The 14157-nt window shown below is 37.8% G+C and overlaps 1 protein-coding gene across 4 annotated transcripts in view; it reads left to right on the top strand.

Annotated features, from left to right (window-relative positions):
* The window catches only part of LOC145980709 (beta-galactosidase-1-like protein 2), an 83070-nt gene extending 71084 nt beyond the window's left edge, over positions 1-11986 (top strand). For 3 of the 4 annotated variants that reach the window (XM_083113775.1, XM_083113774.1, XM_083113772.1), the window contains exons 11-14: positions 7907-8113; positions 10266-10485; positions 10833-10949; positions 11359-11986. In XM_083113775.1, coding sequence (XP_082969901.1) covers positions 7907-8113; positions 10266-10485; positions 10833-10913 — 508 coding nt within the window. In that variant the 3' untranslated portion in view covers positions 10914-10949; positions 11359-11986. The remainder of the gene's footprint in view (positions 1-7906; positions 8114-10265; positions 10486-10832; positions 10950-11358) is intronic. The other variant, XM_083113773.1, reaches the window with a different exon arrangement.
* Positions 11987-14157: the final 2171 nt, after the last annotated feature.

Genomic DNA, 14157 nt, shown 5'->3' with positions numbered 1-14157 from the left:
ACGTATGGAAGAAATCCGTTTAAAATAACTAAAATCGCAATGATTTTCATGTTGCTTAGGCAATCAAAACAAACAGTTCTTCAAAACTAACACGTACTTTAAGCCTGCCTAGTTTAATTAGTAGATAATTTAACTCAACTTTTAATTATTTCTGACTCTAGGCTCAAATTATCTGCGTAATTTATTTATTTAATATAATTTATTTATTCTCTAAATTTATTAGCACTGTTTAACTTATCTTATTTTGAATTTTACTGCAAACTTATCTTATTTCAGGTGTTAACTTTATATTTAAAAACTTAAAATCAATCGAACCGTACTGAGGTACAAGGTAAGGAAAAAAAAAAATTGAGACTAATTTACTCCTGACTACCTGAAATAAAATAATAATTATAATTTATGCAATCTTTAAATGCATTAAAATACTAACATCACTAAAACTTGAAGAATCTTTAATTCTCTCTACTCATTCTAAAATATGCTTAGCATATTATTGTGGCAAAGCTTTAAACTAAAACCGTTGTGGTTTACTCATAATCATTCTGCGATGGCAGAATGGATTTCCAGGATTATCGGTAGCTATCCAATATCCGAAGGAAAATACTTGTTAGTGGAGCGCAATAAAATCTTGACGTCGACGTCTACATATTCATATAATATAAATATTCTCATAACTGGCGCTTAAAAATAAACTTTGCTAATATAATCATATACCTTCTTCTGAAGAGTAACTAAAAAAATTCTAGTGATGTATTCGCTGAGCTAGTATTATTACATACTGCAAAAACTTTTGTGCCTAAAGCACATTATTAAATAATAAGTCTGCTTTTAATTATTAATTTTATTAGTGCTATTTTATTATAAATTATTATTATGTCACGCAAGTGAAATTAAAATGTTAAATCTGTTACTTATATAAATTTTCAATTTTAGTGACCATTGTCCGCGCGTGAGTCCGCGTTGTCCTCTTGATGATCTTCATCTTCACCTGCCAAATTCTCTTCGCCTTCACCGTCATCTGGCGCATAATATTTTTTGAGTCTCTGGACGGCAATAGAGTCCACTACTGTCTTTCCGCGCTTGTTTTGGAATTCCACCAGGTATGTATTGGGATTCTCTTCTTGAATAACTGTGGCTGGGCCTTTATAAATACCTGAAAAGCACCGTGCGGTTCCAATTTTCTGGGTGCTGTCAAAAATTAATACTTGATCGCCTGGTTGAAACTTGATCTGTTTCCTCTTCTGATCATAATATTTCTTCACTTCAACATGTCGTTTTGCTAAGTTATCCGTAGCATTGGTTCTTGCTTTCTCCAATACTCGGAACCGTACATCATTCTCCACATTTTCACAGCTTGGTGTGTGTAATGCAAGCTCCCAGGGCAAAGTAGGTTGGAATCCATGTACTAAAAAGAACGGGCTATACCGCAAATTCTGATTCCTGGTAGTGTTATAACTAAATACACTTGGCTGTAAATATTGGACCCAATCAGTGTGTTTTGAGTTGACATAACACTTCATTATACTCTGTAAGACGCCGTGGTTACGTTCCGAAAGACCTATAGAGTTATGAAGACCTACTGGTGAAAACTTGATGGTTATTCCCAATTTATTGCCAAGTTCCTGGAAAAGCTTAGATTTAAATGCAGATCCCCGATCCGTGTAGATATCCTTTGGGGCTCCGTAGCGTAACACAATCTCTTCATACACAAATTCTGCTGCTGTACTGGCCGTGCAATCCGCAACTGGTTTGGCTATTAAATAGCGCGTCCCAAAATCTGTTGCAGCGATTATGTATCGATGACGAAGATTGGATGAAGGAGGATATGGACCTGAAAAGTCCAGACAAATCCTCTGGAATGGCTTCTGTGCGGGAAAAGTGCACAGTTCCCCTGCTGGTAGACCTGGACGGCGTTTATTCTGCTGGCATGTTATACATTCCCTAATTTTCCTCTGTATAAATAACTTCATATTAGGAAAATAAATTCTTGGTAAGGCCACATTGTAACACTTGGTAAATCCAAGATGAGAACCTCCTATGGGTGAAGCGTGGAGTGTCTCAATCACAGAATCACGTAACGTCATGGGAATGCATAATAATTTCTTGGTAGTAGCACCTAATTTCTGCTGTCTATACAATAATCCATCTTCCAACACATGATGATAGACCTGCCTCTGAATGTGTAAAGGTAATGTTCCATCGTCCCTGTCTGGGTCCTCCAAAACTTTAATAATTGGGCCAAAAAATGAATCCTGTCTCTGATGTTCTGCGACATCTGTGCTTGCATCAAATAAAGTAAGTGTCCTGGGTTCGGGAATGTCCTCTTCAGTGTTGCCATCCGCTACATTTTCTCCACATTCTCTGCTGAGGGGATCGGCGATATTCTCCGTAGTTTTAACATGGATTGGTGTAAATGAAAAATCCTCCAAAAGGTTGCTCCATCGAAGAAGCTTTGAGCTCAAATTACGGGATGTCCTAATGTACGTAATTGCTTTGTTGTCTGTGTATAAATCAAAATGGCGCCCAACAAGATAAAATCTAAATGATTTGAAAGCATATAAAATTGCTGTTAATTCTTGCTCAATAACACTCAATCTTTTTTCAGTGTCGGTCAATGTTCTACTACAGTACGCACATGGCAAGTACTCTCCTTCTGCATTGGGCTGCATTAATACGCCACTGACCGCATGAGATGAAGCATCGGTGAAAACCTTGGTGTTCTTCGCTGGATCGTATGGTAACAAAACAGGTGCAGTAATTAGAGCTTCCTTTAATTTCTCAAACGCCGATTGTTGTTCAGGACCCCATGTAAATTTCTTGCCTTTGCGAATTAAACCCTGTAATGGTGATGCAATATCAGAAAAATTCTTGACATATTTCCTCACGTAGCTGCAAAGACCTAAAAACATTTTAACCTTCTTCGTGGTGGTGGGAACCTTATAATTCTTAATGGATGACAATATTCTATCACTTATACGATAGCCATATTTGCCCACATTGTGGCCCAAGGCAATTGTCTCATAGTATCCAAATGAACATTTAGGTACAGCCAATTTCAATCCGGCAGATCGTAAACATTGAAACATTTTCTCTAAATTGACCAACATATCCTTAAATGTATTGGCAAAAACAAACATGTCATCAATATAAAAGGCGAAATTATTGTCGTTCATCCCCGCTGTAGCGAGCTGAACACATCGGGTCATTGCCGCAGGAGAAGTCACATGTCCCATGGGTGTAAAGTTCATCGCAAATTGTCCCCTGGCTGGTATAGTAAAGGCAGTGTACTTTTTCGATTGTTCTTCTAATGGTATTTGAAAAAATCCTTGTTTCAAATCAGCACTACAGTAGTAGCTCTTACCGGCCATATTGTGCAATATCTCTGAGATATTTCCTATAGAAACTGCATCGAAAACGGACCTGGCATTCAGCAATCGAAAATCTTGCACCATGCGATAAGCTCCTGATTTCTTCTTGACAAGAAAAACTGGTGAATTGTACGGTGATGTTGTAGGACTGATGACCCCTGCTTCTAGCAAGTTGTCAATTTGCTGGTTAATTTCCTTACGCAGGTGAACTGGTATAGGGTAAGCTGGGACGTGAAATTCCGAATCGTCCTTTAACTTTATACGATGCGTATAATTAGTGGCACAACCAATGTCTTGCTCAGACCAAGAAAATACATCTACATATTGCTCTAATAATTGTCTAAGTTGCAATTTCTGATCGGGTTCTAATGCTGGATTTATGTCAAATTTAGTAATGTCGTGCACTGGTTTTGTCACGGTGCCAGTCTCCTTGGTCACCATAACGTTAGGTCCTTCGTCGTCTGCAATATGACGTGAAGCTGGTACTGGATTTTGCCATGCCTCTGCGGTACCTAAACGTGCCCCTTTCCTAATTTTAATTTTGTAAGAATTTGGATTAGTAATCCAAATTAAAAATGACTCCGGATTTACAATGGCTCGAGGCACCATTAAGCCTGTGTCCATTTGAAACTGTAAATCTGGCTCCAAATAAGTTAAATTTTGATTACTAGAATTTGTCAATTTAACAGGAATGCACAAATGAGATCTAGGTTTGATTCTAATTTGTCTGGAAGTTACAAATTCCGGCACATATAAATCCCTGATCAGATTAGCAACTTTTATGGAAATGTCAAAGGTCTTTCGGTGTTCCGTCCTTAACTGGTTTCGCGGAGGAGTACCAAATCTCCTCAATGTGAGTCGATTTTGATCAAAATCCAAATTTGCCTTATGAGCTCTTAAGAAGTCGTTTCCCAGGATTGTCCCATGTTCAAAATTTGGAATCATCCGAAAAGGATGGGTAAAATTGCGGCCGTTTATTGCAAAAGTTAATAGGACAATCTCTTTAATTTCAATCTGTTCTTTGGCTACTCCCCTTATGGCCGTATGAATTTTGAAACGTTTGGCGGTTGTAGGAATGCCTCGATCACTGGTGACGGATACTTGGCTTCCGGAATCCACGAGAAACCTCTGACGTTGTCCCCCTAATACTGCGTTAATATAAATTAATTCCTCATAGGGGAAAGTAGAGACTGATATCTGTTTGCCAACGAAATCTGCGCATACGTCTCTTCTATGGGCAGTCATTGTTCGTTTAAAGCCTCCGTGTTCTGAAAACAAGTGGCTGCTGTGTGATTAGGGTAATCACAAATTGAGCAGCGTGGTCTCCCCCGTTGCTCTTCCCTGTTTTCCTGGTCTCGCCCTGTTGAAGACGAGGAACCCCGCGAGTTCTGTCCGCGGAAGTTTCCACGTCCTCGCCATTGTTGGGTATTACCGTATCGCCTATTGCGATCTGAGTTGTTACCATTATTATTACGTCCATTCCTGTACCCCCTATTGAATTGTCGTCTATTATTATTACCCCGATAGGAGCCTCTATAAGTATTACTTGACTGATAATTATCCTTATAATAAGGTTCTCTAAATTGTTTTGGAGTAGATGAGTCGGTGCCAGGGTTCTGTTTCTGATCCTCCATGCTATTCAATCTCAAAGTGAGACTGGCTAATCTCGCTTCCAGACCAGTTTCCTGAGCCTGGACTTGAGCTTTGGTATTGTGAGGATTGTTAAATAATTTTAGTTGCTCAACCTCCTTTTGCAATGCTTTAAATTTTGCCTCAATGTCTGAAGTGGGTCGCGCTTGCGCTGACTCAGCAGTAGCCAGATTGTTACTCTGCAGTAAAATCTGCTGCTGTTGCGAAAGTGCTGGTGGATTATGCAAAGGAGAGAATAAACTCTCTCTTTGCTCTTCATACCTCAATTCCTTCAGCTTGCGCTGTCTCATCAAAAATTGGAGTTTCTCAAAGGATTTTAAATCTTTAAGCAACCCATGCACGGACTCATACTCTTTATGGTGGATATCTTTCATATAATCCACCTGTAAGCCTAATATGATCTGTTTGATCTGTTGTTGAATACTCATTTTGGGGTCTGCCTTGAGTAGAAGTAATTGTTTGTCCCGAACATAATTCGTAACTGGCTCAGTTTCTTTGTGTAATCTATATCGAATTTGCTCCTCGATCTGGAGTTGATCCAAGGACCCTGTAAATTCGTCTTTAAATTTCTTCTGTATCTCCTCGTAAGTAACTTCCTGATTGTCTGTACCATCTTTCCAGGATTGGTACCATCGTAATGCTGGCCCGGCCAGAAGGGCTGGAAATAATTCCAGTTTACGGGCATTATTCCATCCATTTAATATGGCAAGGCTATCCACTTTATCTAAAAATTTTGAAACGTCCTCCCCGGCTATCCCCTGAAATGGGATACCCTCTAAAATAGTTGGGGGAACAAACTGCGACTGAGCCATTGTTGCGAATTGTGTTTGGTTTAAATCTCTAAAATCCTGATCCTGTTGCTCTAATTTGTGGTTCACATCTCTGTTTTTCCAATAATTCTCGCTGAAGGCGTCTAGTTAAAATTGGGCTACGTTTAAATTTGGGGGTGGAACTTGCAGCTGGACTGCTGACATCTAAATTAAAACTTGTAGTCCCTCGTGCTATATCTAACAATTGATCTAATGTTTCGTCGAGTTCATCAGCAAGGTGAAAGCTCGACATCTATCATGGCACCAATAACTTCTTCTCCCCCCATAAATGCAAAAGCTTTAAGCCCTATGTATTTTCAAAATAAAATATGGCAAGGACATACTAACGAAACTAAATAAATGAGCAAAATTTTAGGGTGGGTTTGAATTTAAACTGGTTAAAAATTTAATTGCAACTCTTTTCATTTTCGAAAAATGAAAAGGCCTCAAGCACTCCACCACGTGTCATTCTATAGAATGAAGGGATCTGAACCAGTTAACTGATGGGGTGATGTAAACTACTCATCATTCATCCTCTTGATGAGACCACTCGTCATTGACATGACGAGTTATTGCTTGGCATGCGAAAGGTACAAATAACACAAAGGAATTAAACTACTGAAAAGACAATGGACACTCGTTGTGTTTTGTGAACCGTTGAACCTGTATCATGGCTGGGTGTAGGATAATTACCTGTCTAACTGAAGTGTCTGAGCTGAATCGAAAATAGCGAAGTCCTCTGTGAGCTTCTCTCTAAGTGTTGACCAAAGCGTGCTTCCACTATCGCCGAATCGTGTTTATTATAATTGCTACCATGCAAACCGCTGACACCAAACCCAGAAGTGTTACCTATTTCCTGAATGCTCAGGAGGTTTGCATGGCACAACACAATGCATTGTAAACATGCCTAAGAGGCTTGAGACAGCTGAGAGAAAAACAAGTGAATGCCCTGGTCAACTTGAAGCGTTCAGAGAAACTTAATAAAATAAACATACAATCCTATGGATTGATACGAAGTCTCAACATTTCATCCATATAAGAGGGTTAAGTCATAAGTCATGGCAACTATTTTTTGTCTCGTGAACATAGGACAACATGAAAATCTAATATATACGTTTGAAAGTGTATGGAATGAACCTTCAAATGAAGCCACCAGATTAAGTCTGGATGCAGGAGACTCTTGTAGGGAAGAGGCAGAACACAGGACATTGGACAACAGTGTTTTTTATGGCATGAACAACAAGTACACACAAGGAGCCTCCTCGATGGCGCAGTGGTAGCGTCGTCGCCTTGTAATCAAGGGGTCCCGGGTTCGATACCCGGTGGAGGCACATAGTGGTTCGGATCCCACTCTAAACTGTAGGCCCAGTCCCGATTAACCTTTCTGTGCATAAAGTGGACTTAAAACAACAAATCAATCAATCAATCAAACAAGTACACAAAACTACACTGTTTAGCAACCTTCAAATTATTCACCCAGGGTGATAGGGCATGGCATGCACACCCAGTGCTTCCCGTAGCTCTGTATGGCATTTCTGTGCATTTGTGCCACAGAGAACTGCTATTTTAACGTAAGAACGTTTCCCCTGATTCACGACCTCCATTTTCCAACGCTGTCACTCACCGACTGAACTTGAGTGCGTGCTTATTACCCCACCTTTGTTCACATACACCACCTGGTGGCTTCTTTCGAAAGTACATTCCATACACTTTCAAACGTTTATCTTACTTTGATTTTAAGTGTTGTCCCCTGTTCGCGAGAAAATAAATAGTTGCCATGACTTATGACTTAACCCCCGTATTTAGTGGAAACGCAATCCAAAGTTAACGTAAACATGGTCTCCATTTAACTTTTCACAAAGTAGCGTATACCCTGTGAAAATTTAGAGACTGCAACACTGTATGTGTATGTTTGTGTGTGTGTATAAAACTGACAAACTGAAGGATACTTCAGCGTCCCTAAACTTGGGAGTTTATTTATTGCACATCTCAGTTCAAAGATAAATTTAGACATTAAAACATTGATATATGTTTCTGTTATACTTCTGTTGCTGTATCAGTATTCTTTTCATGTTTCAGGAATTCAATATTTGAATTTGATCCAGAATTAGTTGGAGAACACACACTTGATATTGTTGTTGAAAACTGGGGGAGAGTTAATTTTGGCCACGCAGAAGATTTTCTGCAGTACAAGGGATTAGTAAATGCAACAGTGGAACTAAACGATCGAGTGCTACATGATTGGAAAATCTCTGCTCTTCAATTTAAATCACAGTGGGTGAAAAGGTAATATTACTATGCTATAATTTCAAAGTTATTGCCTTTTTAATTATATGAGTAAGTGATTAGTTTTTTTTATGTTGCATTTTGATCTTTGAATTATCAAAAACATATTTTATGAACAATTAAATTGTGTCACTTAATATTCTTGCTGTGGTTTATTCTTGGTGTCATTTCTACTGCATGCTGCAGAAGGAATATTAAGTGATTGCGCCAAGACTACTTTGAACCAATGCTGATGCCAGTACCAATGCTTGAAAATAGTAACAATTAAAAGTTCTTCCATTTTTTGCACAAACCGTCGTAACAGCATTTGTGTATCAAAATAACCATTCATCGTGGGAGAAATGCCAGAGAATGCCACAGGGAACTGGTGGAAAATGTGAAGAATAGTGTCCTACCACAGTTCCTGTAATGCTCCTATGCTTTCAGACTTGTAAACATATATAGTATCTTTAAGGATGTTTGCTGGCTTCCCTATCTTATACCTCCTACACATTCTGCATTGTTCATACGTTCCACAGCACCATGCACTGCCTCCTTCCATTTGCATACTTCAAATTTACATACTGGTTCCACATTCTTGTGAAATAAAATAGTTGCCATGACTTGTGCGTCATAGGATTATTCCGCATGCACGGATGATTGAGTGTTGACCTATGCTAAGAAATTATACACGATATTTAAAGGTGCTGTTAGTGTAATGTTTTTTTTTGGGGGGGGAGTAAAATATTTACATTCAGGGTGTCTACCGGTCAAGAATGTCAAGAAAAAGTCGAATTAACAGGTAGGTCAAGAAATGCTTGTGGTCAAGAATTTCTGCTATTTTTGTTACATTTAGTGCAGAGGTTCCCAAAGTGTACGCCACGGTGTGCTGGGGTGTCATGGTTGGCTTACTGGAGCACCGAGGAATGTTCCAATATTTTCACTGAAATTCAATCAATGATATGATTTTTTTTCAAATATGTGCTTATTTAGTACTTTTTACATTTAAAATGTTTCAGAATTTGAAATGTGTGTTTATTTTCTAACTTAAGGCAAGCAATCTAACCACACTTACCGACCACCGGCCCCCGTGGCGGAGTGGTTAGCACATCGCGCTACGATGGCAGGGGTCCCGGGTTCGAATTCTGGCCTGGGCATGGATGTTTGTGACTCAAAAGGTTAATAATTAAAGCAAGTCTAAATCTCTTGTTAAGTACACTTTCAGTTTTCATCTTAACCGGCCTTGTGGTAGAAGTTTTTCATTGAATAAAAATATATATTTTGTTAATTGTCTTAATTAAGTAGGGGGTTATTAATAAATTCTAGGAAATAGGGAGGGAAGTCAAGAAAACAGAAAGAAAGGCCAAGAAAAGTCACGAATTTTAGAGCTATTATTTTGGTAGACGCCCTAACATAGCTGGTCATGGATGAGAATCACCAACATTGGTGTTCCAGGAGAATCCCAAGAAGCCAAATTTAAGTAGAAAGTCAAAGGTGCAATATTTGACAGCTGAATTCCGGGATGACATTCTGAAATTCCAGCTCGAGATGAAGGTGCATAAAGAGGACCCTACTTTGTAATAGGGATGGGACAGATTAATTGGTACTCTTGCAGTATCGGCCAATATTTTACCGATCCGATATAACTATAAATATATAATTTAGTTCAATATTCTGCCATTTTGTTTATAATTTTTATGGATATTATAAACATATCATCATGCCCTGCTTTTGTTAAAAGTAAATGTTTAAATATGTAGCTTCTTCTGCATGCAGTCATCTTCTAACACACATTTATTAAGGTCGTCAATGAACCAATGGCGTTTTTCAAGGGCCATTTTGGAATTTTATATCGGATCAGTAGAATTTCAGTTTTGATACTTTATCGGTATCAACAAAAATTTCTTATCAGCCCATCCCTACTGTAATATGTATACCATACATTGGACCAACATAAACGACAGGTTTCTACATCATATTTTGGAATATGTAGTACAGTGGAACCCCGATTTTACGTTCCCGGATTTTACATTTTCCCGCAATATACATTCAAATTTGGCGGTCCCAACATAGCAAAGTATTATAAAAGTTTCCTCGATTTTACGTTTTCCCACGTTTTAATTCCCCTGGAATGTAGAGAGAGTACTAATCATCTAAAATTGTGTTCATATAGTTTACGCGGATGGAGGCAGCGGGAATGCACGGTAGGCCCATGTCTGCAGAAGTTCAGGATGTACATCAGTGAGACACCTCGTGACACGTTCCTTGATATGAGTTCATGGGGCAAGGGAGTGGTATTTGTGAATGGATTTAACATTGGGCGCTACATGAACTGTGGCCCACAACACACACTCTACATTCCTGCTCCACTTTTGAATGAAGATCTGAATGAGGTAAGCATGCATTGTTGGATTCGTTTGTCTCTCAGAAAATTTGCCAACAATTGTACTGATCCAATATTTCTGAGTGCAAAATTCAGTAATTTTGTTTGTTTTTTATGAACATCAAGGTATAGCACATGTACTACAATTTTGCAAATTTAATAAAGTAAATATCTTAACATATAGTTTCTATTTGCAATACAAAACCAACTAGGTTTGCAACACTGTATTGAATTGGTAAATTATATTGTTTCTCTAATTGTATCAGCAAAAAATTCATATTGGTCCAATCCTGTTTTCTGATGGCTCTTTGTAATGTTTGCTTTCTGTTCATATGTAATTTTCTTTTACTTTTTCAGATACTCGTTTTTGAACACTACACACCTCAGATGAGAATAAACTTTGTTAATAAACCCTTACTAGGAAACAAATTTCCTTGAATGATTTTTGGATGCCCGTGAATAAACTTAAGGCAGGTAGGAAAATATCATTTGTCATGAGAATGAGTCAGGGTAAAGATCTGATTTTGATTTTCAGTTCGTAAAATGAAGATAAATTCTAAAAAAGAAAATTGGGAGAACAAAGCTTTCTAACCAGGGCTGAACCAAAACTGGTGATATGAGTATCCCAAAGTCTTAGTTTGAATTCAATCACTTATGCCTGGATATCCTGTTAAATATGCAAGATGCACAATCTTCACAAATTCTCTTTCTGAGGCAATTGTGAATATTGCAAGTGAGTGTGTTTAAGAAATGCTCCCAGTAGTTGTGAATCAGATTCTAATATTGTTTTTATTCTGATAATATTAAAATTATGTTATAAAGTGTCACATATGAATGTTGTAAACGTTGTTGTCATTTTGATGTTTCCTCACTGTTTTTACAGATGACAGAATAGAAATTTCACCACTGGCTGTGAAAATTACCATATGGATGATGAGTGTGTACTCGTACTTTGCTTTGATATGGAGCGTGTGTGTTGCTTCATTAGAGTGGTTGATTCTGGTGTAGTGCATTGAGAAGTGCATTACTTTTGCAATGTTATTAAGCACCTGGTTGACTTTCATCACTTTTTTAATGTTTTTACTTCTTTACTATGTACCATAGAAGTCTTTTATATTTTCCACACAAATAGTATGAATTGTTTGTTGATCTTGTTGTTTATTATTGAAAACATTTCCAGAGTGTCGAGTAAGTGTTAAGAATCTTGGCATTGTTTCTTAACCTGTTGTGATTTTTAAAGTGTATTTTAAAGTAACAATTGAGCTTATAAACTGAGACGTTTTGGGAAAAATAGCCCAGGTAAGTTTCAGCATGCATTATTTTAGCTGTCTTGCTCTTCACATTTTCAATGACCCGGTTATACTTCAGCATTTTACCTTTTATCATGTAACATAATGCTTCCAAGTAATATGCTAAACCATGTTAAGTATCACGTGTATAGGTTGACCTGATTCATATCTTATTATAAATATATTACTAACTTAAGTTTTGCGTGTATGGATCTAGGTAACTCCTGCGAGATTTCGGGACGCAACTGCTCCCTTCCTCAGGCTGCTCACGTTTAGGTTATGTGTAAATCATAACCACATCGACCTCTCCATAGGTACAGGATATAGGATTGGTAAAAGGTGTGGGGTTAAAAAACAATAAAAATCTAAAACCCATTACAGGTGCACGTCATACTACCATGCTGTTTCCCCGATTAGAAACTGCTGCTTGGAATGTTAAAACTTTAAAACTGAATAGTCATAGCCCACGTGTGCTGCAATTGTATTACTCCAAAGTTTCCTCGTAGAGCACGAGGTCGGGTGCCTCCCCTCTATTTCCCCTCTGTTTCCCCCCACTCCTCCTCCATTCCAGTTCATGTCAAGTCCAGCGAGATTTCCTCTTCCATTTGAGCTTGGCGTGCTACTTCCGGGGTTACGTTAAATCCTATTTTTACGTATTCCTTCCCATCCCACTTCTTGAACATCTTCCCCCACATGTCATCGATATTCCCATCATCCCTGTTTAATTTATTCTATCTTCCCTTACATATATACGACCCTTCATATACATTCCTTCTTATAGGTTTTTCCTCTTCCCTAAGCACTTTCTGTTTGGCGATTACATGGCTTTCGTCAAGGATATGTTCGGAGAGTCCCATCTTGGGAACTCCCTCCCTTATATCCCTGTCGTGCTCTCCCCACCGAACATTCATGCTTCTTCCTGCAGCACACGCAGGCCGTGACTATTCACAGTTTTAAAGTTTTAACATTCCAAGGAGCAGTTTCTAACCTGGGAAACAGCATGGTAGTATGAGGTGCACCTGTAATGGGTTTTAGATTTTTATTGTTTTTAACCACACATCTTTTACCAATCCTATATACTGTACCTATGGAGAGGTCGACGTGGTTATGTTTTACACATAACCTAAACGTGAGCAGCCTGAGGAAGGGAGCAGTTGCGTCCCAAAACGTCGCAGGAGTTACCTAGATCCATACTCGCAAAATGTAAGTTAGTAATATATTTATATTAAATTTGTGAGTAATTCGCACAACTTTCATCATGAATTCCTGATTCATATCACAAGAAAATCTTTTCCCCTTGTACTTATTCATTGATAGCTGCAGGGGCTGTCTGTCTATATTATAGACTGAAATGTTGAACGTCAATAACTGAATGTGATACTTATATTTCCACCTGTACGTTCATATAAAAATGCACTAATATGCTATTTCTTTCCAATCAGGCAGCTTTACAAATCTGGTGTGTTATCAATATTTATTTAATAACAGCACAAAATATGAATACAGGAAGCTAAAAGCACAAATGCTGTATGTATGTAGTGCAGCAATAAAGCAGAGACTGTATTTATAAATGTCAATCATTTTCAAAGACATCCACACATAAGGAATATTGTAATTATCACAGTACAAGAGTAATCAACTATATATTACCAATACATTTCTTAATAGGAAGACAGTGAAATAATGGAAATTAATAAAATTGTGTATTGAAGGATATAACTGCAAGTAATGTACAAACTGAAGATGTAATATCTGTATATTTGTTATCTATTTTTATTTTTAAATACATATTTTCTAATATTTCTCACATTTTGTAAGGAAGTGACTATTTTTGTACATAGAAGCAATAGGAGAGTTGCCCTACTGAAAAATAGTTGCATCTAACTCTATAAAGCTATCAAATTATTTTAATACTGACTATGTGTTGTACTACATGCTCGTAAGCAAGAGATGGGTTGAAAGAGTTTGCTTGCCCTCTGATACTTATTTTTACAGTTTTGATGACCATTTTTCTGTATTAATTTTTGCCATACCAAACCTTCATTGTGGAGTATGAAAACATTGTGCTCCGTTTCAAAGAGATGCTCCTTTGTTTAATTCACGTGTACTATGTATTTCTGATTTCATTTTAGACATACGCTGAAGTCTCATGTGTCTCTTTCTTTTCTCGCTGATGCAATTTTTGCATTTCTCTCATTTTTAATTCTTCCCATTTGTATTTCATAAATGATTTGTTGTCCATATTAACCTAATTAAGGGGATGCAATTCATAGGCTTCCTACAATGTCATTTGTGGACCCTGCTTGAGAAAATCATTTCGTTGTATTTTCGTGGAAAAGAATTTTGTCTCAGTGAATCTGTGGTTTAAAAGTGAATCCTGACATTAGTGCAGT

This window comes from Lepisma saccharinum, chromosome 28 (genome assembly GCF_977018435.1).
Source record: "Lepisma saccharinum chromosome 28, izLepSacc3.1, whole genome shotgun sequence".
NCBI lineage: Eukaryota > Metazoa > Arthropoda > Insecta > Zygentoma > Lepismatidae > Lepisma > Lepisma saccharinum.
The sequence above is the reverse complement of the archived record's forward strand: the minus strand, read 5'-3'. Positions and strand labels throughout refer to the sequence as shown.